The sequence below is a fragment of the Saimiri boliviensis genome, chromosome 12 (assembly GCF_048565385.1).
Source record: "Saimiri boliviensis isolate mSaiBol1 chromosome 12, mSaiBol1.pri, whole genome shotgun sequence".
Lineage (NCBI taxonomy): Eukaryota > Metazoa > Chordata > Mammalia > Primates > Cebidae > Saimiri > Saimiri boliviensis.
This window is the reverse complement of record NC_133460.1, coordinates 49,441,979-49,467,328: the sequence shown is the minus strand read 5'-3', so window position 1 is coordinate 49,467,328 and position 25,350 is coordinate 49,441,979. Positions and strand designations below refer to the sequence as shown.

The window sequence follows — 25,350 nt, the reverse complement described above, 5'->3', positions numbered from 1 at the left end:
TGCAGCCTACATCTCCTGGGCTCAAGTGATCCTCCCATCTCAGCCTCCCAAGTAGCTGGGACCACAGATGTGCACCACTGTGCTTGGCTAATTTTTAGAATTTTTGTTGAGTTAAGGTCTCAATATGTTGCCCAGGCTGGTCTCAAACTCCTGGGCTCAGGAAATCCTCCAACCTCGGCCTCCCAACGTGCTGGGATTCCAAGTGTGAGCCCCTGTGGTTCACCAAGAGAAAAACCGTTAATTGCTAGGAAGTTGGGATAAAGAAATTTTGCTGTGATCAAGCCATCTTCTGTGTCATAGAGCCAAAATAAGACTGCCTACTATGGAAGATGGCCTAGTTTTAGTCCTGCCTCATACTATCATGGATAATCGTTTTCCTTTCTCTAGCAGGTTTGTGCCACTGGGAGTATGTACTGGGAGCGTTATCCCATGGTGTGCTGGGGTCTTACCAAACAGTGTTAAGAATTCAGGCAAAAGATTAGAGAACTTAAGTAGCAATTGAATTATCTTTTCATTAATGTTGGTAGTATACTAGAGTAACCTTAATAAAAATTAATGTGTATTTTTATCAATACAGTGATAAAGCAGACCTTTGTAAACTGTCTAGCTTGTGGTGACTGATTTGAGGGTATCATGAAGCTCCCCCTCCCCCCGGTTATAGTCGTTCATCCTCTTCTGTCCTAAAGGGTACTTCTTTGGAAAAGTAGGGAAGTTTTACGTTAGTATACACTAGAGATGGTAAACTATGCCTTGTGGGTCATACCTGGCCTGCTACCTGTGTTTGTATGGCCTGTGAGCTAAGAAAGCTTTTTACACATTTAAATGGTTGGAAAATGCAACTGCATCAGAGAACACGAACCAGAGGGGAATAAATAAACAAATGGTTGGAAAAAGAATTTGAAGAATGCTATTTTTGGGCACGAAAAAATTATATGAAATTCAAATTTCAGTGTAACTTTATATTGGAACACAGCCACCGCCATTCCTTTAGCTTTTGTATGCAACAGCTGCAGAGTTGGGTATTTGAGACTGATTGTATGGTCCTCCAAACTGGAATTGTTTCCATTCTGGCCTTCTGCAGAAGTATTTGGACCCTGGCCTAGATAAATCCTGGCTGGTGGTTATAAATGTTATGTGAAAATGTGAACACTGCAAAATATAGGGCGATATGCTTAAAATTCTTGATTTCAGCTGTTCATCATGGTCGACTTAAAGGGCAATTTAATTTACAGCAAATTCAGTTTCTCTGTGCTGAGGCTTTAGCCGCAAAATATCTTAGGAGTAATCTTGAGAGTTCATGCCCCTTAATGGACTGCTATACAGTTTACTTTCAGATTTTCCAAAATACTGAATTGGCCAGGGATTTCTTGGTCCATATGATTCCAGGGGTCAGAGGCTGAAGGTCGCCTAGACCTGGGCAGATGCTAACAGGTACTGTCATGGCCTCGGCAAATCTAGCTACGTCAGCGCTCGTTTCTATTCCCTTTCCCGCAGCCCAGCAAACAAGAGACTAGGCTTGAAGGGACCCGCCCTCCTCTCCCCCAATTCCTCGTGACGCCGCTCGCGCGTTACTCTCCCCGGGGCTCATCCGGGGGTATGGGGCAGAGGCTATGTCCCACAGGTTGGACGAACCTACGAGGGCACGGAAAGGAAGATCAGAATCGGCAGCCAATCAGGGCTCGGCACAAGCCCAGCCAATCGGGTCGGGTCAGTTGGGGCTTAGCCAATCGAGCTCGATGAGGAAGACCTGAGTCGGAGCTTGCGCCTCTCGCGTCCAGTTGTGGGTGGCGCTAGGTCCGTTCAGCTGACCGAGTCGGGGTCGTAGCTTGGTGGCTAGCTGTTTCTCGGAGAAGACCCCCGAGTGTCCAGTCTAGAGGCCATGGGGAGGCAGTGGGAGTCTGCCATGAGGGCAGCAGAACAGGCTGGCTGCGTGGTGAGCGCCTCCCGGGCCGGACAACCCGAGGCGGGCCCGTGGAGCTGCAGCGGGGTGATCCTGAGCCGTAGCCCGGGCCTGGTGCTGTGCCACGGGGGCATCTTCGCCCCCTTCCTGCGAGCTGGCAGGGAGGTCCTGACCGCGGCCGGCGCCGTCTTCCTGCCTGGCGACAGTTGCAGCGATGATCTGCGCCTGCACGTGCAGTGGGCCCCAACGGCCGCGGGTCCCGTGGGCGGCGTAGAGCGGGGTAGCCCCTCGCTGTGCACGCCCCAGTGCGCGGGCCTCGAGCCCGGCCCACCTGCCTCGTACCGCAGGCGGCTCCAGCAGCCCCCGCTTCCCGCCGAGCTGCTGCTGCTGCTGAGCTGCCCGGCCTTCTGGGCCCACTTCGCGCGCCTCTTCGGGGACGAGACAGCGGAACAGTGGCGCTTCGCGAGCGTGGCGCCGGATGATGAAGTGTTGGAGGACGAGGAGGAAGATCAACTGAGAGCGCTGGGCTGGTTCGCGCTGCTGGGCGTGCGGCTAAGCCAGGAGGAGGCGGAGGAGGAGCGCGGGCCGGCAGTGGCGGTGGCGCCTCTCGGGGCGGTCCCCAAGGGCGCGCCATTGCTGGTCTGCGGCTCCCCGTTCGGGGCCTTCTGCCCCGACATCTTTCTCAACACGCTGAGCCGCGGGGTGCTCAGCAACGTGGCCGGCCCGCTGCTGCTCACCGACGCGCGCTGCCTGCCCGGCACAGAGGGCGGCGGCGTGTTCACTGCGCGGCCCGCGGGGACGCTGGTGGCTCTGGTGGCGGCACCGCTCTGCTGGAAGTCCCGCGAATGGGTGGGCCTCACGCTGCTCTGCGCTGCCGCCCCGCTCCTCCGCGCTGTCCGCGCCGCGCTCGGCCGCCTGTTCCCCAGTACTGCTGCCCTGGCCGCCCTCCTGCCGCCAGAGGTGGGCGTCCCGTGGGGCCTGCCCCTCCGAGACCCCGGGCCCCCGTGGGCAGCCGCGGCTGTGTTGGTGGAGTGCGGCACCGTATGGGGCTCTGGAGTGGCTGTGGCTCCCCGCCTTGTAGTGACCTGCCGGCACGTGTCCCCTCGGGAGGCAGCCAGGGTCCTGGTGCGCTCCACGCCCCCCAAGTAAGCCAGCAGGGCAGACCCCACGTCCCCCTTTCCAGGTCTCAGGTCTGGGTGCAAGCCTTTTTGTGTCACGCGGATGCTTTGGGCGTGTAGTGGGTAGAAACCTGGAACCTTCCCCTCATTCTTTATACCCAGAATCCCTGTGGGGTAGTATCTAGGGCAAGATGTCAAGCTCCAAGCAGCTCTGGATTTTGGTACTGTGAGACACCCTCAATCCGGAACTGGACATTTTTGAGCTCGCCTCAAAGTCTGAGTTCCTTCTGGGTAGCTTCTCTGTCTCATAGACCTGCACCCTATACCCCACTGTTCTCTGGCCCTTTGAACAGAGATCCCCTAACCTTGCAGCTTCTCTGAAAGTGATAAGGTCCCAGAGGCCCAGGCTCATTACCTCCTGGGGTAATGAGATAGATTTGTTAATTTTAATCATCTTTTAGAGCTTAGCCAGTTTCCCTTCAGAATGAAAAACAGAATGTGGGTTTCTACCTAATCAAAATGTAGGGGGATGGCCCAGGCAGCTGTACGTGGTTCATGGTTCAATGCATCCTTGCAGACCCGTTCTTTCCAAATCTCTTTCCTGAATCCCCAAGCTTAGCCCAGTGTGGGCAACACAGCCCAGTTTGCCATAGGTGTCCCCACCTGGTGGCCTGTGGGACAGCTATGTCTTTAAAGGGAAGACTGATGAAGGTTTCCCTATGGTGTGTGGCCCCCCAGATTCCTCTCATTCCCCACACATTCCCCTTGCTCCTAAGGAAACCACCAGGTCTGTTGGAAGCTACCCCTACAGAGTGTAGTGGGACGCCCCTGTCTGATCTTGGGCAAGTCAGTCTGTCTAAGCTGCCTCCCTGGGAGTTGATGCCAAATGTCTTGGAACAGAGCCTGCCACGCAGTGTGTTACAGAAGTGCTAGCATCTATGTAAATAGGGACCCAGGGGGGCAAAACCCCCACCAAACTGATGGGATTGTTGTGGGTATAAACAAGGCAGTGAAGGAAAGTGTTATGTTCACCCTGGCTCCTCCCACTGTCTGATGTTGGGAATGTTACTCAGTGTCTCTGGGCCTCAGTTATACCACCTAAATGGAGGGAATGCCAGTGCCCAGTTTATAGGGTCAGAGGACTAAATAAAGTGATGTCCACAAAGCATTAACACCAAACCTGACCCACAGTGCTTATCTGGGTGAGGTACAGGAAGCTTTATAGAAGCAGCGCAGTTTGTCAGCCACCTTTGGAGATACCACAGAATGGTGACGTGACTTGCCCAGAGTTGCCTGGCTCGTCGATTTCAGGGCTGATACCCAGATCTTGTGACTCCCAAGTTCGTGACATTCACTGTCACTCTCAGCTCCTTGATTTCCCCCAACTACTGAGCGGTCAGAAAGCTAGCCTGTCATTTGTTTCCCTTGCTCCCAGGAGTGTGGCCATCTGGGGCCGGGTGGTATTTGCCACTCAGGAGACATGTCCTTATGATATAGCAGTTGTGAGCCTGGAGGAAGACCTGGAGGATGTTCCCATCCCTGTGCCTGCTGAGCACTTCCATGAAGGTAAAAGACAAAGGGCGTAGTCTGAAGGAGGGCCCCGCTGGGCTAGGGTGGGCCTCAGGAAGTAGAATCTGTTGGGCATTCTCACAATGGCCAGGCCCCCGGACCAGCCCCCTCCCCACCTCAGCTGACTTACAAAGTCAGGGTGGCATTGGTCAAGGTCCTCCAAGGCCTCCCTTCTTGTGCTGGTGGGGGATGTGGAGTACCCTGTGAAGGATAAAGCACGCCCCTTCCCCGAGTGCCTGCAGCAATGTAGTGTGAGGGTGCTGGGCCTTTCGGGTTTCTTAACATGTCAGGCTGGTCAGAGAAGCATGTGGCACTTTCAAGGCTCCTGGGGCATGCTTTGGGTAAAAAGGCTTTATGATGCTGCCACATTAAGTGCCAGTGTCACACTCCTTGGAGGCAGTGTTATGATACGGCGATGAAGGGTCCAGGGGCTCTAGATGGGCATCTTTCCTCTGCCACTTACTAGTTCCATGCCCTCGGACAGACAAGTTAACTGTTTTCTGCCTCATTTTCCATGTCTTTGCCATGGGGCTAATACATCCTACTTCTGGGTGTTGTGAGTGCTGGGTGTGACGTTGCCTATAAAGCACTTAGCCCCATGTCCTGCACTTGGAAAAGGAAGGTGATGGCTGCCTTATAGCTGTCATCACCATTTCTTTTCACCAAGAGACTTCTTAGGAGTCCCAGGAGGAGATGGATGTGAATTCCACAAACATTTATTTATTTATTTATTATTTTTCTTGAGACGGAGTTTTGCTCTTGTTACCCAGGCTGGAGTGCAATGGCGCGATCTCGGCTCACCGCAACCTCCGCCTCCTGGGTTCAGGCAATTCTCCTGCCTCAGCCTCCTGAGTAGCTGGGATTACAGGCACGTGCCACCATGCCCAGCTAATTTTTTGTATTTTTAGTAGGGACGGGGTTTCACCATGTTGACCAGGATGATCTCGATCTCTTGACCTGGTGATCCACCCGCCTCGGCCTCCCGAAGTGCTGGGATTACAGGCGTGAGCCACCGCGCCCAGCCAAAAACATTTATTGAGTATGTAGCTAGGTATTAGGAACTTCTAAAAGTCATTGCCCCATCTATCCAGGAAATGAGGACTGGGGAACAGCCTGCTGCTCAGGAGAAGTGATTGTGCAGATACAGCACTAGGAGCTCAGTGGAGTTCCCAGTCTCTTCCAGGTGGGGACCTGCCTGGGAAGGCTCTCTGGAGGCAGGAGTATCTGAGCAGAAACTCAAGGGTGGAGAGGTTTGGGATGTTTGGAGAGGGTAGGGGTGGGGGTTAGGGAGTGTGAGTCCTGCTATAACACAGGTGTCCTCAGCTTCACCCTCCTTCCCCCCTTGGTAGGCGAAGCTGTGAGTGTGGTGGGCTTCGGCGTCTTTGGCCAGGCTTGTGGGCCCTCAGTGACATCAGGCATCCTGTCGGCTGTGGTGCAGGTGGATGGCACGCCCGTGATGCTGCAGACCACATGCGCTGTGCATGGTGGCTCCAGCGGGGGACCCCTCTTCTCCAACCACTCAGGGAACCTCCTTGGTAACCAGCTCCTTGGCCCCCTCCCATCCTTTCACTTGCTAGAACCTCAGTCCCACCCCATGAGTGCTTATGGCCCGCCCCAATGCACCCTCTGTCTGGGAAAATGGTGGGCATTATGAGTGAGCTAGCCAAGGTTTGCGGGTTGTTCTGTTCCTGAGGGTGGCGAGGGAGAGATGCTGAACTGGGAGGAAAGAGATCTGGCCTCTGGTCCCTTCTCTGCCACTAATCCGCTGTGTGACCTTAGGTAAGTCACTTGATCTGGTTTGATCTGTGAAATTCAGGAGTTGGGTTAGTCCAAGGATCACAGACTCAAAAGCCAACAGAGGCTGGAAAGGTAAAGCAAATGAATGAGTAAGAGAAGACAACAGGGATGGGAGGGATCAGTGCTGGGCTGGAGTGCACTCGACTCGGCTACCGAAGGCTGTGGCCGTGAAGGAGGATGGGCCTACTGTTGACTGGTATTCAGATATTTCACAAGATACGTAAATCTGAAAAAAAAAAAAAAAAAAAAAAAAATTCGTGTGGCCGTTAAATCAATCAAGTTTTAAATTTTGGCAACAGGTTTTTAAAAAACAGTCTGTTATCAAAAAGGAGAAAAAATGGGAGTTCACCTAGAAACCTCCAACCCCAGTCCAGTCTAACTCTTGCTTGTCTCCTCTTTCTCCTGTAGTGAGAAACCTTGCTTTGCTGTCTAGAATATGTTTACTTAATTTGTTCCACCCTAGTGAAGAGTAAAGTTATATTTGCATAACTTTTGTATATCTCCTCTAAGTATTTAGTACTTACAAAGAGGAAATATTAGAGCCACAGGTACTATTTAGAGTCATAAGTCTAGGCCTGGTGTGGTAGCTCATGGCAGTAATCCTAACACTTCAGGAGGCTGAGGCAGGAAGATCACTTGAACTGGGAGTTCGAGACTAGCCTGGGCAACATAGTGAGACCCTGTCTCTTTTTATTTTTTTAAAATTATTTTTTAAATTAAAGAAAGGAAAATATAAGTCTACCATGGAGAGGCCTGGCAGATACCACCTCAGCCAAGTGATTAAGGTTAACATCACAAGTACTCCATACAGACATCAGACAACTGATGCCCTGGGAAGGACACATGGCTTTTATGATATTCTTCCCAATAATGCATAACCTTAAATGATTAAAAGTCATGGCAAAACAAAAGTATGACAAAACCCACAATCACTTATGCACCAACCCAACAGTTGTGAGAAAACATTAGGTAGACCTCAACTGAGGGTTATTCTCTAAAATCACTGACCCGAGCTGGACATGGCAGTATGTGCCTGTAAGTCCTGGCTATGCAGGAGGCTGAAGTGGGAAGATCACTTGAGCCCAGGAGTTCAAGGCTGCAGTGAACTATGGTCACTATTGCATTCCAGGCTGTGTGACAGAGTAAGACCTCATCTCAAAAATATAAATTGTATATTTATTTTTAAAAAGGTGCGGTATGGTGGCTTCCACTTGTAATTCTAGCACTTTTGGAGGCCAGGGTGGGAGGATTGCTTGAGTCTGGGAATTCAAAACCAAGCTGGACAACCATAGTGAGGCCCCATCTCTACAAAATATTTTAGGGAGGCTGAGGTAGGAGGATCACATAAGCCAAGGAGTTCGAGGGTGCAGTGACCTATGATCCCCCCACTGCATCTAGCATGGCAGTAGTGAGACCTTGGCTCCAAAACAACAACAACAAAAGACTGTAAATAAATTAAAATAACCTGCAGTCTTAAGAATGTCAAGGCCATGAAAGATAAAGAAAGACTGAGGAACTGACCCAGATTGGAGGAGATTTGGGAGCTGTGACAGCTGAATGCAATATGGAGTCCTAGACTGGATGCTGGAACTGAAAACAGACATTAGAGAAACACTAGAGCAACTCATGCCAGTGAGTTCTGTATTTCACTTAACAGTATGTACCAAGGTAAATTTTTTGGTTTTGATACATATTTTTTGGTGACATAAGATATGAACATAAAGGAAAGCTGGTCAAAGGGTATGTAGAATTCTTCACTATTCAGGCAGAAATTATCTTTAAAAAACTACACACACGGCCGGCTGCGGTGGCTCATGCCTGTAATCCCAGCACTTTGGGAGGCTGAGGTGAGTGAATCACAAGGTCAGGAGTTCGAGACCATCCTTACTAACACAGTGAAACCTGCCTCTACTAAAAATACAAAAAATTAGCTGGACGTGGCGGCAGATGCCTATAATCCCAGCTACTTGGGAGGCTGAGGCAGGAGAATTGTTTAAACCTGGGAGGCAGAGGTTTCATTGAGCCAAGATGGTGCCACTGCACTCCAGCCTGGGCGACAGAGCAAGATTCCATTTTTAAAAAACCACAGCCACACTTCCATGCACCGAGCAGGCCAAGCAAAACATGTCCGTGGGTCTGGTTGATTGATTTATTGATTCATTCAACAACCTTGATTGAGAGCTTAACTTGGCTCAAGTACTGGGAGACTGGATGACCAAAACCCCAAGTCCTGCCCTCATGCGGCTGACACTAGGTGAAGAGAAAGATCACAAAACAAGTGAACTATCTAGTGTGTTAGATACTGAGAGTGTTAGGGAGAATGTAAAGCCAGGAAGGGGTGCGGGCAGCAGGTGTTCACGTCTAGAAGCTCAGCGTCAGTCACTGTGGGGGGTGGTTTCCAGCCCTAGCAGGCCCTGGGGGCTCCAGGGTGGATGGAGATGGCTCACATCCTCTTTTGCTCTCTGACTCCTCAACAGGCATAATCGCCAGCAACACCCGGGACAATAGCACAGGGGCCACCTACCCCCACCTGAACTTCAGCATTCCCATCACGGTGCTCCAGCCCGCACTGCAGCACTACAGCCAGACCCACGACCTGGGTGGCCTCCGTGAGCTGGACCGCGCCGCTGAGCCAGTCAGGGTGGTATGGCGGCTGCAGCGGCCCCTGGCAGAGGCCCCGCGGAGCAAGCTCTGAGGCTCTGTCGCCTCCTCTGGAAAGAAGAGTGACTTTTTTCTGCTGTAGGAAGTGATACTAAGGTAATTGTAGCCCCAGAATCCAGGGCCCAGCTCCTGAAGGGGGGCCCGGGCTGCCCCTCATCTCTAGCCATTGCCTGCAGTCTGGGCTCTGGGCCCTGGGGGCAAACTTCTCTTCATCCCCCTGGGTCCTTAACCTGGGAGCCCGTTTTGGGGTGCTTTCTTGAGCCCCCAGTTCTCTGTCCCCTAGCACTAGACTCAGCTTGTTTTTCCTTCTGGGGAGCCCACTTCAACTGCAGACATTCTGGGCCTGATAGGTCAGTGCTGGCGGGAAGGCAGGCCTGAAGGCAGGTTTTGCATCTGTTCCCCTGAGGGCCACCGGCCTCCTGGAGCTTCACTGGGGCTGTGGCTCCCATCTGCCTCACAGTCAGAGTCAAGCCTGCAGAGGACTCTGCTTCCTTAACATATCTCAGCAGAAATCCTGCTCTAAAGACCAGAGACAGAAGGGACAGAAACAGGAGTGCCTCCTGCTGTGCCAGGCCTGTGGGCAGTGCAGGTGGGTCCCTGAAGGTCAGCACTCTTGGGTCTTCAGGGACCCTCTGACACTGTGCCTTCATTTTCCAGCCCATAGCCTGGGTCTCAGGGATCTTCAGGGCTAGAACATGTGTGGTTTGGGCTTGGGAATAAACACGATCTATTGAAAAACCTCTATATATCAAATTCTTTTTTTCAGGGGTCGAATTGGGAATAGGCAAGCACCAGGCAAAGAAACACATTCTTTCCTTTTTTTAAATTTTATTTTATTTTATTTATTTATTTATTTAAAGGGCTGTGGTCTTGCTCTCTCTCTTCCACTGGCCTGGAACTGATGCCCTAGCGAGAAACACACTTCTGTTGTATTTGAGCCATTACATTTGGAGTCTATTGGTCATAGCAGCAGAACTTACCTTCACTGATATCTGGGAGCACCATACCAAACCATGTGTTGGGGGAGAGAAGAAGAAACGAGGATATTCCTCTCTTCTTTGAAGCTTACAAATTTAGCTGGAACTACGTATGGAAAAGGAGAACATTTACTGGGCTCTTCAGATCTAAGAGTTACCTGTTCTTTAAGTGGAGATACTGCCTCTGTTTCTCTGGGCTCCTGAGGTGACCCCAGTACCTTGGAGCTCCTCTAGCCCTGGGAGCCAGCAGAAAAGCCACCTGTTTTCTGGAAGCAAGTGCCCTCAGGCCTGGCTGAGCTCATTACAGCAGCCAGCCAGCAACTCTTCCTCCTCTTAGATTCTGTCATGTTCGACAGTCTGCCTGCTGTCCCCACTAACCATCAAAGTCATGGAATGGACTTGCCACTGTTTCAGCATCCTAACCACCACACTTTCCTGCTACCTCTGGCACTTGGAAATTGAGAGACAAAAGCCCTTTGTTAGGCAGCAAGCTTTGATTATCAGTTCCAAAGCTAAGGGCACTGTTGGTGGGACCAGAGGAGTGGTGTCTGGTGAGCTCCCTGTATGGAGGTGTCTTCTGGTTACCAAGAAAGTACTGAGTGATAATCAGAAAAACTCCTTGGTTTTCATGGTTTGTTACTTTGTAGCAGGTCTTGAGGGTGGAGGGCGGCGGCGGAGGGAGGTGGAAAAGAAAGATTTTCATGGTTTGGGACAGGTCCTTAGAGATGGGCCACAGTAGCCCTGACATGCCCCAGCCCAGTGTTGGACCACCTTGCATCTCCCTTCTCCCTTCCAGCTTTACCTTTGTCCTGCTCTTTCTGGAGTCCTCTCCTTGCATCCTGCCAGCTGGAATCCCCTTCATCCTTGCACACCTAGCTCCTACACAAAGCCTTCCATGATCTCCCCAAGCCGCAGGGCCAATTCCCTGCACTGGGCAGGCTGTAGCCTCTCTGTGTCACACGTTACTGGGTACATGCCCAGTAAATTTCCCACAACTGAGATTCTGCTTTTCCTGAGCAGTATCCTCTGGCTCCTTAGGGATGATGCCTGCTGAGGGGTTTCCTGGCTTGAAGGTCATGGTTCAGGCCAGGCGTAGTGGCTCACACATGTAATCCCAGCACTTTAGGAGGCTGAGGTGGGCAGATCACTTGAGGCCAGGAGTTCGAGACCAGCCTGGCCAACATGGTGAAACCCTGTCTCTACTATAGCCAGGCATGGTGGCAGGTGCCTGTAGTTCCAGCTGCTTGGGAGGCTGAGGCATGAGAATCGCTTGAGCCTGGAAGGTGGAGGTTGCAGTGAGCTGAGATCGTGCCACTGCTCTCCAGCCTGGGCAACAGAGTGAGATTCTTCCCCCCCATCCCCAAAAAAGGGGTCATGGTTCTAGACCTCCATTGTAGGCCCACCCCCACTGCTTTACTAGCTGAGGGAATTTACCTAAATTCTTTAGCCTATGGGAGCCTAAGTTTCCTCATCTGCAAAATGGAGATTAATAAAAACTCACCTTGCAGGACTTTTGTGGAAAAAAAAAAAAACCAACTTGAGAAGGCATTCAAAGAACTTAGTTCCTGATCAGTAAATATTAGCTTATTGTTTTTCTAAGACTATGAGTAAGATTTTTCATCAGAAATAAATCATTCTTGTTGCTTGGGCAAACTAATCTGTAATATAAAATATCTGTAATAAATGGTTGCTGTGTATTCATTGCTACTGTGTGCCAGGCACCATACTAAACACTTTATATAAATGATCTACATTGAGTCTTTTCCATGTCTGTCTCTTTTTTTTTTGAAACGGTGTTTTGCTTTTGTTGCCCAGGCTGGCTGGAGTGCAATGGCATGACCTCGGCTCACTGCAACCTCTGCCTCCTGGGTTCAAGCAATTCTCCTGCCTCAGCCTCCTGAGTACCTGCGGCTACAGGCACGTGCTACCATGCTAACCTAATGTTTTTTGTAGAGACAGGGTTTCACCATGTTGGCCAGGCTAGTATCAAACTCCTGACCTCAGGTGATCCGCCTGCCTTGGCCTCCCAAGGTGCTGGGATTACAGATGTGAGCCACTGTGCCTGGCTCTTATTCACAACTCTTAAGGTAGGTGCTAATATTTGCAGTAAGTAGATGGAGATGGCTTATCTTTCGCTGAGTTAGCTTGATCCGATTTGAGATGGCAATACACTGCCTTCCAGGTCATTGTCCTGCTTGTGGGTCTTTGCACATTCAGACCACACTTCTTTCCTCTTTACCTAAATCTAACTCTCATCTTTGGAGAGAGGTATTTGCACCTGTCCTTTGCCCTCAGTCTTTTTTTTATTTTTTATTTTCATTTCATTTATTATTATTATTGAGACAGAATCTCGCTGTCACCCAGGCTGGAGTGCAGTGGTGTGATCATGGTTCACTGCAGCCTCAAACTCCTGGGCTCAAGCAATCCTCCCGCTTCAAGTTCTCGAGAACCTGGGACTGCAGCTGTGTGCCATCATGCCCTGATAATTTTTGTAGGTCTCACTTTGTTGCCCAGGCTGGTCTCCAACTCCTGGATTCAAGCGATCCTCCAGCCTTGGCTTCCCCAAATGCTGGGACTATAGGCATGAGCCACCGTGCCTGGCCATGCGCGATGTTTCTTACTGCAGTTGCTGATACGTAGTTTTTGTTTTTTTCTGTACATCTGTGTTTGGGTGGTGTGTTTAACATCTGTCTCTTCCCAGACTGTCGCCTCCCCTAAAGCAAGAACCTTGTCTGTTTTCACCTCCACGTTATCTCCGCAACACCTCGCACAGTGCCTGGCAAACGTAGGAGCTCAACAGGGTTTGCGGAATTGTCACGTGTATGTCTGAAGGAAGGAGGCTGGCAGTGTGCCCAAGGTGTGAGGGTATCCTCGCTCTCTAAGGTCCCAGTGGCCTTAAAGTTGTCTTCGAGAAAGTCAGAGGGACAGGGGGACACTTGTTTTCCTTCCTTCCTTCCCTCCCTCACTTTCTTTTCTTTCTCTCTTTTTGCTTTCAAATATTTTGAAAGGACACTGCGCCAAGTCGGAGTGGCTCGGGCAGGGCTGGGGAGCGGGTGCTGGCAGGCACTGGAGAGGCGACATCTGGCCCTGGGAGGATTTGTTTCAAAGTTCGAGGCCGTTTGCTCGGGGTCAAGGTCAGTCCGGCGGGCGTTCGGGGACCAGCCTCGGCGTGCCAGGACCGTTTCCGGGCCCGGCCGGGGCGTTGCCGCGGGGTCTGGGGCCGGCGCAAGTGCTGAGTCACACCCCTCCCGCGAGCGCCTCGGGCCGGCAGCTCCAGAAGACGACGACGCGGAGCGGCAGCGGGAGCAACGGCCGGAGCCGAACCCGGAGCGGGAGCGCGCGTGGGCGCCACGGGCAGGTGAGGTCGCGCCGCAGGGGGGGACGAGGACCCGGAAGAGGGGCGCACGGATCGGGGGCCGGGCGCACGCCGCATCAGGCGTGGGGAGGTCGGTGCGCGCGGTTGTGGAGCTGCGAGGAGAGGGATACTCAGCTCAGGCCAGCCCCTCTCCGTGCCCCGCAGAAAACGCAACAGGGAAATTTGCTCCCGGCCGAGGACAGGAGCCCTCGTTTGGCCCCTAAATCCCTGCTTTTCCTAAGGAAGATGGGCTTAGGCAGGAAAGGGCCAACCGGAGAACAGGGAACATGGGGCAGGTGTAACCCGGATCCTGCGAGGACCCTCCGAGGGTCCGCTGGGTAGAAGCTGCCGGTCCGAACAGAAGCAGGTGTGAGAGGACTGGGAGAAATCTCAGTCTCTAAGAGGAAAGTGACTGGAGTTACACCAGTGCCCACAGGCTCGGGGGGTGCACAGGGAGGTCTGCTTCTCCCCTCCCGAAGCCCTGGGTGCTGCAGGGACAAGGACCAGCGGTGGGTAAACTAACTCTGATGGGACGCGTGCAGTCGACCTGGAACGGAATCAGTGGGCGATATTGGGGCTCTCCTTGCACCACCACCTGATCAACACACCCTGCCTTTCTCTACAATGAGAGTCTTTTTGACCCTGGAATTTAAGGTGAGGGTGGGGAGGTGTAAGGTCTCTTGGGAGCTGATGCTTCTGTAGGAGGACAGGCGTAGGCAGAGGGTCAGACATAGTTTGGGATGGGACTTCCAGGTTTCCGGACTCTACACTTGGGTTCAAAAGCCAGTATCCGGTTCCAGTGTGCGTGCGTACACCTGCCAGAGAGCCCCGGGACCGCAGATCCCACCTCCCTCACCCCAGCACCTAGAGAGGAGTTCTCCAAGGAGTCCAGTGTGTCGCCAAGTAGGGCACTGGGCCCCAGCCAGGGTGGGGCCTTGCTCAGGACTCCCCAGCCCAGAAGTGATGAGCTGGGCAGGCGGATGGACTCCAGGACCGGCCTGGCTTTTGTCTGGTGATTAAGTGAAGCCAGCATCCAGGTGCAGGTGGTGGTGGGCAGAGCATGGGGACCTCTAAGTAACAGATGAGATGAGATGGACAAGTTGCTTGGGCCTAGGTTTTCTGTGCAGGAGTGAATATGACATCCAAATGAACCTGTCTGCCCCAGAGCTGCCCTCTCCTAGGAATAAAAGGAGGCTGCCTCCCTTCAGGCTTTGAGTCCCCTTTCAGAAATTGGTCTTTTGGGGGTTATATTCTTCAAGTAGTCCCTGAGGGGCTGGCCAGGGAGTATCCTAGGGAGGGAAGCCTCCCAACCCCTCTCCATCCTGCTCTGTCCCCCAGGTGGAGGGAACGTCCATGGCTCTGTGAGTCGTGTCTTAGTGGCCTTCTCATCTGGGACGGCCACTCTGGGAACATGGCTCCCCAGAGGCTGATGTTGAAACCTACCCTCTGCGTGAACCATGATGACTCAAAAAGCATCGTGTTTTATTTGTAATCTCTGTGAAGCAATAGTGGAGCAATTGTAGAATGACATTCTTGCTTTGATCAGAGCCCACATGGTTCCCCCTGTGTGTTTTCTGAGGCACGACCTCTCAACAGCTTTGGCATACATGTGACTTCCTGGTTTTTCAGTAGAGTCCTATGGGCTGCTTATTGTGGAAGAATACCCAGGATCAGGGTGGATGCTCCTGGCAGAGAAAACAGGATTGATTGAGCAAATTTTTGTGTAAATCAGATTGTGTGTGTGTGTGTGTGTGTGTGTGCACATGTGTGTGTTGTGAGAGCGAGCAAAGGTAAAGTTACTGAGGAGTTGCTGGACAATCAGTAACTTAGTTTGTTCTGTCCTCTTAGGCCTTTTTTTAGGCTAACGTTCCTGAACCTAGACAGACGTATTTAAGATTCTCTGTGATTCCCACTGGGGGTTTGGCATTTAGTTCAAAATCAGAGGGTGGATTTGGCAGTTCCTCAAAAAGTTAAACTTTGAGTTACCATATGACCCAGTAATTCCAAATCTAGGTATATACTAAAGAGGGTTAAAGACCGGATCACACAAAAACCGGTACATAGATGTTCATAGTGGCATTATTCATATAGTCAAAAGGTAGAAACAACTCAAGTTCTTAATTACAGACTCTGAGACCAATAATGGACTGTTATTCAGCCAGAAAAAGAAATGAAGCACTGATACATGCTACAACTCAGATGAACCTGAAAATATGATCAGTGAAAAAAGCCACAAAGTGTATAATTCCATTTACATGAATTGTCTTGAAGCGATAAATCAATAGAGACAGAAAGAACAGGGTTAGGGTTGCTGGGGTGCAGGGTTTATTTTGTGGGTAATGGAAGTGTTCTGGAATTAGATAGTTCTGATGGTTGCACAACCTGGTGAATACCCTAAAACCCACTGAACTCACATCTCTTTTTTTAAATTTTAGATTAAAAATTTTTTTTCTTTTGAGACAGAGTCTTGCTCTGGCACCCAGGCTGGAGTGCAGTGGCACGATCATGGCTCATTGTAACCTCTACCTCCTAGGCTCAAGTGATCCTCCCACCTCAGCCTCCTAAGTAGCAGGGACCACAGGCATGAGTCTGGCTAATTTTTTGTAGAGATGGGTTTTACCATGTTGCCCAGGTTGGTCTTGAACTCTGGAGCTCAAGCAATCTGCTTTCCTCGGCCTCCCAAGATGTTGGGATTACAGGTCTGAGCCAGCCTGCATCTCATTTTTTTTTTTTTTTTTTTTAAAGATGGGGTCTCGCCTAGGCTGAAGTTCAGTGGTGCAATCATAGCTCACTGTGAACTTACATCTTAAGTGGCAAATTGTATATGTGAATTCGATTTTGATTAAAAAAATTAGATGGTGAGCTGACTGTCCTGTTTTAAAAGACATTATTTCTGCAAAAATGATATACCTTGTGTGAAACAATTCAAGCAATACCAAAGCTTAAGGAAGAAAATAAAAACATCATCTATGATCGCTATTAGCATTCTGGTTCAGAGAACAGGTTTGACGTGTTGGGAATTGAACGTCGGCAAGTTGTTGAACTTTTTTCCAAAATAAGGAGAAAAAACTCACATGTTAAATGAGAAGATATGGATAAAAGTGCAACAAATGCTAACTGCTGTAATCATTACATGTATATGTGTACATATACTGAGGTGCATGTGTCTTATTGCCCGTAAATGGGATTAGGTTTTACATGCGGCTCTGTGGCCTGAGTTTTTGGGACCAGGCAAACTAATCTCCAGTATAAAATATATACAATAAATGGCTGCTGTGTATTCACTGCTACTGTGCACCAGGTACCATGCTGAAAACCCTTTATGTAAATGATCTCACTGAATATTTTCCACAACTCAAAATCGCAGTGCGTCACACCTGTAATTCCAGTGCTTTGGGAGGCTAAGGCAGGAGGATCCTTTGAGGGACTAGGAGTTCAAGATCAGCTTGGGCAACATAGTGGGACCCTCATCTCTACAAAAAATTAAAGAAAAAATTAGCCAGCCTGGGAGTTCAAGGTTATAATGAGTTATGATCGTGCTACTGCACTCTGGCCTGGGTGATAGAGTAAGACCCTGTCCCTAAGAAAATTAAAAATCAGTAAATAAATATTGCCTGACTTTTTCTTTTCTTGTCTTCTTTTTCTCTTTCTTTCTTTCTTTCTTTCTTTCTTTCTTTCTTTCTTTCTTTCTTTCTTTCTTTCTTTCTTTCTTTCTTTTTCTTTCTTTCTTTTTCTTTCTTTCCTTCTTTCTTTCTTTTTCTTTCCCTCCCTCCCTTTCTTTCTTTCTTTCTCTCTCTCTCTTACTTTTTCTTCTCTCTCTCTCTCTCTCTCTCTCTCTCTCTCTCTCTCTCTTTTCTTTTTGACAGGGTCTCATGTTGTTGCCCAGGCTGGAGTGCAATGGTGCTATCATAGCTCACTGCAGCCTCAAACTCCTGGGTTCAAGCAGTCCTCTTGCCTTGGTCTCCCAAAGTGCTAGGATTATAGGCAGGAGCCACCACACCCGGCCCTTGACTGACTTTTTCACAGACAGACTTTTTGTATAAAAACTACATTCACAGCCTGGGCACAGTGGCTCACACCTGTAATCCCAGCACTTTGGGAGGCCAAAGCAGGCCGATCACTTGAGGTCAGGAGTTGGAGAGCAGCCTGATCAACATGGTGACAGCATCCTGTCTCTACTAAAAATATATATATTAAAAAAAAAATTAGCTGGGCCTGGTGGCACATGCCTGTAGTTTCAGCTGCTTGGGAGGCTGAGGCAGGAGAATGGCTTGAACTCAGGAGGCAGACATTGCAGTGAGCTGAGATTGAACCACGGCACTCCAGCCTGGGCGACAGAGTGAGACTCCAAAAAACAAAACAAAACAAACCAGAACATCACTCACCCTTTAAAACCGACTGGCTCCATAGTATTGCATTGTAGGGGTTTATAGAAGTTTCTCCTGTAGTCTCTTATTGGTGCATTGATTGATGGAGTGTCACACAGATGGAGGTTTGCACAGCACCACTGCGATGTTAGAACCTATAACTGGACATCCACTAATTCTAGACGTGCAATTCCATCACCCACAGTGTGTGGCTGGAAATGCAGCTCCACCTTAAGCCCTTGGTTTAGGTATCTGCCCAATTAGGTCATGGCTAAGCAGAGGGGAGTTCACTGTCCTCTGGGGCCAGGCAAGAACTGACACTGGCAGAGCCAAGGAGAGCTGGCGTGTCCAACAGTATTGGGCAAGTAGCTGCCAAAGAGGAAGGGTGAAGTGTGCTGGAGAGTCACGGGCCTCCCTATTCCAGAGTAAGGGTGGCAGGGGTCAGTAGAGGAGAGGGAAGAGAGCAGATTGCAGGAGAGGCCTCAGGCAGCATGGAGAGGATAAGCGCCTCCCCTCCCTGGCCCTGCTCTGGCCTGGGTGTGCCCTTAGGCCCCAGGCCCTTTGCAGGGAATGCCAGATAAGCAATTTGCCTTCGGTTGATTATCCTAGGGGCCTGGGGGCTCAAGGGCTTGGCTCCTTTGGCCAACATTGGCCCTGAGGTCCACTCCGAGGTCACTAGACTTTCTTACCCAGGAAGAGTAAGAGACCCCATGAAGGGCCCTGGGGAGGCTTATATGTCCTCCTGGTTGTTAAAGCTGCTCTGGCATGGCAGGCTGTCTATCTGTGCCAGCCCGGTCACTTGCCCCCCAAGCCTCTCCACCTTCTGCCACAGGTGCCCTGAACTCTACCTGCCCCCTCCCTTCCTGCCCCTGGGCCTCTGGCCCAAGTTGTTACCTCTGCTGGGAAGGCCCCTGATCTCAGCTCTTTTTCGGGGCTCTAGGCTATTCTCTTTGAGTGTCGCTGGGTAGCCCAGTGTTACCTGACACACAAGGGACTCCCCTGTCCCTATCCCCAGCAAGCCGTGTAGCCCCTCTCGGGGGCCATGCCCAGCTAGCTTTGAAGTGGGGCTTTCTGAGTGTTTTCTTGACCTCATCCATGGCTGAAAGCCCCAAGGGCAGGACCCGGCACAGAGGGGTCCATGCTGCTGGGCCTGGTGAAACATGCCACCCATGGGCCTGCCTCATCACTGCCTACATTCTCAGGCCCTGCTCAGCACCTGGTGTTTACTGCTACCTCTGGCTTGGCCTGTGGGCCCTCCTGGGTCCTGGTCCCCCGGAGACATTCATTCCCTTCTGGCCCATTTGGCAGATTCAGTGTAAGGTAGGCTCAGGGGATTGGCTCTGGGCAACACTTCCGGGGACTTAGAGGAACCAAAGTGACCCTGCCTGCTGGGGGGTTTGTCCTGGGTCCTATCACTGCCAGGGCTCAGCTTTCTCATCTGTAAAATGGGAGGAATATCCAAGCCTCAGTGCTTTGGGGACAATTTGACCCATGAGAAATGACTTCAGATCTCCTCCAGTCTGTTGTGTCAGTACCCTCCCTCCGCTCTACCTTCCTCCCCCAGGGGAGAAGTTAGGCAGTGGGCATTTGAACACTAATGAGAATAGTGCCCAGAGTTCTAACCAAAAGCTGCCCCCATAAATGTGGGATGATTTGGGGACTGTCTTGGGGAACCACCACCATGTCTTGAAAACCAGTGTGTACGAGGACATCTCAGGATATTATAGCTGCTTGGGCCTTATAGTACCTTCCCATTATAGGGGGAAAATTGCATCCCAGAGAGGGAAGAGGTTGTGCTCCAGACCTGCACAGATGATCAGAGCAGTGGCTTTCCAGTGGTCTGAGGATCCCAGATGAGCTGGAACACACTTCCTTATGAGGCTGTTCAGTGGCTTGATGTCTATCCTTCAGGGTTGACCTCAGAGTACTCAAGTACTCTTCCTCCTTCGCTGACACCCCCTCCCACCCCCCTTCCTGAAACCCACAGCAGCTGTTGAGCCTGTCTGGCTGCTGTTTAGTGTGAGTTTTCTTTTCTCATCATCTACCCATAGCAGCCTGGCTTATTTATGCCTCTCTTTAGGGTTCAGCACAGCCCAGGAGGAGGGCTGATTGACTCTCACCTCTCAGGGTCTCAGCTGCAGTCAAGAGTACCCCTCAATGGGCTGGGTGGCTCTGACACCAGCAGCCCCCTGCCTGCCTGAGGCCCACACTGCAAGCATCCTTCTTTGGGGTTCTGCTGGGCTGGAGACAAGACTCCTGATACAGACTCAGGAGGGCAGACTCCAGGATGCACCAGGTGACCCTGTTTACCAGCCTTCCAGGCTTGGGGAGCCCAGGCAACTGCTGCTTTGGGGGCCAGGGCTGTTGCGTTGGATAAAAGGCATACAAATTTATTCAATGTGTAAACACAGGAGCCTTCAGAAGGAAGATCCAACCCCCTAAAGAGGTATAGAAGCTTATATACCATCTTCAGGTTATTCAAAGAATTGGGGGCTGGGTATGGTGGCTCATGCCTATAATCCCAGCACTTTGGGAGGTTGAGGTGGGAGGATCACTTGAGCCCAGGAGTTTGAGACCAGACTGGGCAACATGGGGAGACCAGCTGCTACAGGGCGGTGAGGTGAGTGAGGGCCAGCCTGGCTGCCAGCTGATTCAAGGGCTTTCTGCAGGGCCTGGGCAAGATCCTCCAGGTCAAGAGAGAGCTAGGCTGGTACAGTGGCTCACACCTGTAATCCTAGCACTTTGGGAGGCCAATTTGGGCAGATCGCCTAAGATTAGGAGTTTGAGACCCCATCTCTACCAATATTTATTATTTTTATTATTATTTTTTTTTGAGATAGAGTCTAACTCCGTGGCCCAGGCTGGAGTGCAGTGGCACAGTCATGGCTCACTGCAGCTGTGACCGTCTGGGCTCAAGTTTATCTTCTCACCTCAGCCTCCCAGTTAACTGTGACTACAGGTGCACATCACCATACCTGGCTGATTTTTGTAGTAGTTGTTGTTGTTGTTTTTGTAGAGACAGTCTCCCAACAGGCTGGTCTGGAACTCCTGGGCTCAAAAGATCCTCCTGCCTCAGCCTCCCAGAGTGCTGGGATTACAGGCGTGAACTTCTGCACCCAGCCCCATCTGTACAAGCAATTTAAAAATTAGCCAGGCATTGTAGCACATGCCAGTGGCCCCTGCTTCCTACTCCATTATTGCAGCCTTAGTTCACACCACGTTTGTCTTAGTCTGTTTTCTGCTGCTACAGCAGAATACCACAAACTAGGTCATTATAATGAACAGAAATGTCTTGGCTCATAGTTCTGGAGGCTGAGAAGTCCAAGATCAAGGGCCCAGTGTCGGGTGAGGGCCTTCATGCCGAGTCATCCCATGGTGGAAGGCAAAAGAGTGAGAGAGCAAGAGCTTGAACTTGCAGCCTCAGAGGCCCTTTTATAATTGGCATTAATCCATTCATGAGGCTGGAGACCTTATGACCCGATTACCTCTGTTTAGGCTGCACCTCTCAACACTGATGCTTTCTGGGAGACATACTCAAACCCTAGCTGCAGAATTTTGCAGGATTCTTGCTAATTGTCCTCCTTAGACCTGGAGCACAGGTTGGTGACCTGTGAGCTGGGCCGAGTCTGGTTGTAGTGTTTGCTCAGTGCAGTGCTGGAAGAGTGTTTTTTTGTTGTTCCTTTCAATGTGACCTATGCTTGCCAGGTCCTGCCAGGTGTGCCCACTGCTTCTTGTTATTGTGCCTCTGCCCAGCTTCCCACATCACTGCCATTGCCCCCACCTGGTTCTTTGACTTTGCAAGCTCTGTTCTTATAAGGGCAGGGACCACATCTGCCTGTCTGATCACAGGATCCACAACACAGAGCGTGTCAAAAAGGAGGAGCTCAGTTCATACGTGTTGTTGAGTGACCATTACTCCACTCTTCAAAAGCCTTTTTTTCCCCTCCTGTCCCACTGCAGCCTCTCCTAAAAGTCTTTGATGAGATATATCAAGTAAACAACAAATGTGCAGAACGCTTTGTTTAATAGGTGCAAAAATGAATCATGATCATAGGTGCATAAACTATCTCTGGAAGGAGTCATCCAAACTTGGTAACAGTGGGTACGTCTGGAGAAGGGAACCGGGTGTTTGGGGGATGGGCTGGACGTGGGACACCCCCTTGTTCCTTGTGAATTTAATTCAAATTTTATAAAATTGGAGTTTCATTAATCAAAGATGTACCTAATCTAAAAGGGTCAATTCATGGTATTTGAGGCCTCTCTCACTGTGGGCTCTCCAGCCTTCCCAGCCACCCTGACTCTGATGTGCCAACCCCTTCCTTCTCACCAGTGCCTGATTCGAGATGGGGTCCCAGGTCTCCGTGGAATCGGGAGCTCTGCACGTGGTGATTGTGGGCGGGGGCTTTGGTGGGATCGCAGCGGCCAGCCAGCTGCAGGCACTGCACATCCCCTTCACGCTGGTGGACATGAAGGACTCCTTCCACCACAATGTGGCTGCCCTCCGAGCCTCGGTGGAGAGAGGTACGTGCTCTGGCTGCGTTGTCTCTGTGAAGGTGGTCTCGTCTCTGCTCTGGGGCATGATTTTAGGGCTGGGGTGGTTTTCTCCACTTGGGGCAAAGTGCCTGCATTCCACTATTAAATAAGTTCTGGAGAATCTCAAGGTCTTTGGTCTTAAGTAGCCACCATAATGAGACCCTAGAAGTAGAAGCTTGACCTATTCTGAGGGTCTGAGGCCCAGATTGGTGCTTTGGGAGGCAGGAGTACCCCAGGCATACCTGCCGGCCCAACTCTTCGGCCAAGGGCACCCCTGTTGGTATGCAGCTCATGAAAGATTCTGAGTCACTCTGGCTTCCTGTGGGCAGCCTAGCTCTGCCCTATGACCTCTTCTGTGTCCCATCCCCAGGATTCGCCAAAAAGACATTCATTTCTTACTCAGTGACTTTTAAGGACAACTTCCGGCAGGGCCATGTGGTGGGGATAGACCTGAAGAACCAGACGGTGCTGCTGCAGGGTGGCGAGGTGAGTGACGGTCGGCCTGGCTGCCAGCTGGCCCAAGTGCCCTCTGCAGGGCCTGGGCAGGATCCTTCAGGGTCAAGAGAGAGCTAGGCTGGTGTGGTGGCTCACACCTGTAATCCCAGCACTTTGAGAGGCCAAGGCGGGCAGATCACCTGAGATCAGGAGATTGAGACCAGCCTGGCCCACGTGGCAAAACACTGTCTCTACTGAAAATACAAAAATTAGCCAGGTACAGTGGTGGGCACATGTAATCTCAGCTACTCAGGAGGCTGAGGCAGGAGAATTGCTTGAATTCAGGAGGCGGAGGTTGCAGTAAGCTGAAATCACGCCACTTCCCTCCAACCTGGGCAACAGAGTGAGATTCAATCTCAAAAAAAAAAAAAAAAAAAGAGAGAGAGAGAGACAGAGAGAGAATGCTATCTGTGAGCCCTAAGCCCTGGCTGGTGCTGGGCAGATAGCAGGTTCCTCATAAACAAAGGCTTGACCACAACAACCACAAGAATATGGTGACAGAGATTTCCTGTGTAATTCCTTCATGCCAGGCCCTATTTGTAGCCTTTCCATAAATCTCAGGAGTGTTGACTGTGCCTCTATGGGGAAGGTGGTATAACTTCGTTTTACAGAGAGGCTAAAGGGTTAAATGGCTTGCTTAAGATCCCATAGCTGGTAAGAGACTGAACCGGGATTTGAACCCAGGCAATTTTAGCCCAGTGCCCATGCTCTAAACGCCAGATGAGTCCCAGGCCTGGCCAGCCCTCAGCTCTGTCTAGAACAAAAAGTTAGGCACACGCGTGGTCTCACATGGGTCAGGGCGTCACTCATCTGTGTGGTCCCCCACCTGGCATGTGCAGCGTGGAGCCTGGCGCACACCTGCCATGACTTGTGCTCCATCAGCAAGCTGCCACCAGCTCAGGATGAGTGTCGCGTCCAGCCCAGGCCCTCTTGGTGTTTGAGGCTAAGGGCGCATTGACAAAAGGAGACACAATTCCTTTCCTCGATGAGTATGTGATTTAGTGTGGCCCAGTCCTTGAATTAATGGGGCCAGATAGTTCCCCTGGTTGGAAAGATTACTCAGTGTCTCCTAGTCCTGCAGTTTCTGGCCATGTGTTTTGGAGCCCTGGAAGGTTCCATGAGGGGATCTCGGGGGTGCAGGGAGAAGTGGGGGCTGAGTAAAGTCCAGGCCCTCCAGCCCCTCCCATTGGAGCAGCTCTGTTTTGTCAATTTTATATATTTAGTCTCCAAACAAGATTTCATTGTCTTTGTTTAAAATATTTTTTATTGTTTATTAAAAAAAATTTTTTTTTGAGATGGAGTCTCTCTCTGTATCCCAGGCTGGAGCGCAATGGCGCGATCTTGACCCACTACAACCTCTGCCTCCCGGGTTCAAGCGATTCTCCTGCTTCAGCCTCCCAAGTAGTTGGGACTATAGTAACCCGCCACCAAGCCTGGCTAATTTTTCCTATTTTTAGTAGAGACTGGGTTTCACCATATTGGTGGAGGGGGTCTCGAACTCCTGACCTCAGATGATCCACCCACCTTGGCCTCCCAAAGTGCTGGGATTGCAGACGTGAGCCACCACACCTGGCCTAACAATTTTTTTATTTTTAATTTTTAAGATGGGGTCTTGCTAATGTTGCTCAGGCCGGAAGGCAGCGGCTGCTCACAGGTGCGATCCTGCTACTGATCAGTCTTTCTTTCTATCCCTTTCTTCTCTTTCTGGCGGAGGCAAGAGGAGGGTTCTTTTAAAACACCTGGGAGGTTCTGAGCCAACTCCAGCGGGCCACCAGAGCCACCCAGCATGGCAGTGGGAGGGGCAGCCCGAAGGGAGGAGGCAGGGCCACAGGATCAGACACTGCCCGCTGGAGTTAGCTCAGAACCTCCCAGGTGTTTTAAAAGAACCCTCCTCTTGCCTCCGCCAGAAAGAGAAGAAAGGGATAGAAAGAAAGACTGATCAGTAGCAGGATCGCACCTGTGAGCAGCCGCTGCCTTCCGGCCTGAGCAACATTAGCAAGGTTCTCCAGGCAGGAAGTAAACTCTGCTTCCTGAGGTCTTTCCCCAGGTTCTGGTGTCATCCCTTGAGCTAACCAGTGTGGTGGTTTTGCCTCCGCCCACGGGGGCTGCCTCGGGTTCCTAGAGGGGCCTTTTCACCTGGTTCGTCCGGCTGGCAGGCCAGGAGTAGGATGCACAGGCCTAGGCCTGCCCTCATTTTTTTTTTTTTTTGGTTGTTGTTTTTTTTTGGTCTCTCTCAGGCCCTGCCCTTCTCGCATCTTATCCTGGCCACGGGCAGCACTGGGCCCTTCCCGGGCAAGTTTAACGAAGTTTCCAGCCAGCAGGCCGCTATCCAGGCCTATGAGGACATGGTGAGGCAGGTGAGCTGTGCGCTGAAGGCATGGGGCAGTGCAGGCAGACGGGAGGACAGCTGTGGGGATGCCTAGGCCGGTAGCCGGCAGGCCATGAGGGTGTTCAGAGCTGCTGGCTATAGCCATAGAGATGGAGAGTCACTAGGAAGAGACTGGGCTGGGAAGAGACCTTGAACTTGCTGCTGGAGCCACGATGTGAGCACCCCAGACTTGCTTATGCTGCCTTTGGT

General features: G+C 51.1%; 2 protein-coding genes across 12 annotated transcripts in view; both read left to right on the top strand.

The window, feature by feature from the left end:
- Positions 1–1,728: 1,728 nt before the first annotated feature.
- TYSND1 (trypsin like peroxisomal matrix peptidase 1) lies at positions 1,729–21,749 on the top strand. Of its 5 annotated transcripts, XR_012512839.1 has the most exons (6): positions 1,733–3,045; positions 4,454–4,584; positions 5,937–6,122; positions 8,862–9,141; positions 13,031–13,380; positions 21,705–21,749. XR_012512839.1 is itself a non-coding variant. In XM_003928641.4 (4 exons), the coding sequence occupies exons 1-4, from the start codon at positions 1,880–1,882 to the stop codon at positions 9,077–9,079; spliced, it is 1,701 nt and encodes a 566-aa protein (XP_003928690.3). In that variant the 5' UTR covers positions 1,733–1,879; the 3' UTR covers positions 9,080–9,783. The 5 variants fall into 5 exon arrangements, 2 of the variants coding, with proteins under 2 accessions (XP_010337601.3, XP_003928690.3); XR_744959.3 differs by lacking the exons at positions 13,031–13,380; positions 21,705–21,749 and adding an exon at positions 9,906–13,023; XR_744960.3 differs by lacking the exons at positions 13,031–13,380; positions 21,705–21,749 and adding an exon at positions 9,812–9,892.
- The window catches only part of AIFM2 (AIF family member 2), a 194,078-nt gene continuing 182,020 nt past the window's right edge, over positions 13,293–25,350 (top strand). For 4 of the 7 annotated variants that reach the window (XR_012512840.1, XM_010339304.3, XM_010339301.3 and 1 more), the window contains exons 1-3: positions 22,088–22,265; positions 22,648–22,763; positions 25,010–25,129. Coding sequence is in view for 6 of the 7 variants with exons in the window: in XM_010339304.3 (XP_010337606.1) it covers positions 22,088–22,265; positions 22,648–22,763; positions 25,010–25,129 (414 nt within the window). In the remaining variant the exon portion in view is untranslated. Of the gene's footprint in view, positions 13,381–21,755; positions 21,847–22,074; positions 22,266–22,647; positions 22,764–25,009; positions 25,130–25,350 lie in introns of those variants that run through there. The other 3 variants (XM_003928643.4, XM_039478460.2, XM_010339305.3) reach the window with 3 other exon arrangements.

Excerpts from the sequence above, each read along its gene's own strand:
- TYSND1 (XM_003928641.4), top strand. The coding sequence starts at position 1,880 with ATGGGGAGGCAGTGGGAGTCTGCCATGAGGGCAGCAGAACAGGCTGGC. Across the intron at positions 4,585-5,936 it reads TGCTGAGCACTTCCATGAAG|GCGAAGCTGTGAGTGTGGTG; the intron begins GTAAAAGACAAA and ends CCCCCTTGGTAG. Across the intron at positions 6,123-8,861 it reads CCACTCAGGGAACCTCCTTG|GCATAATCGCCAGCAACACC; the intron begins GTAACCAGCTCC and ends ACTCCTCAACAG.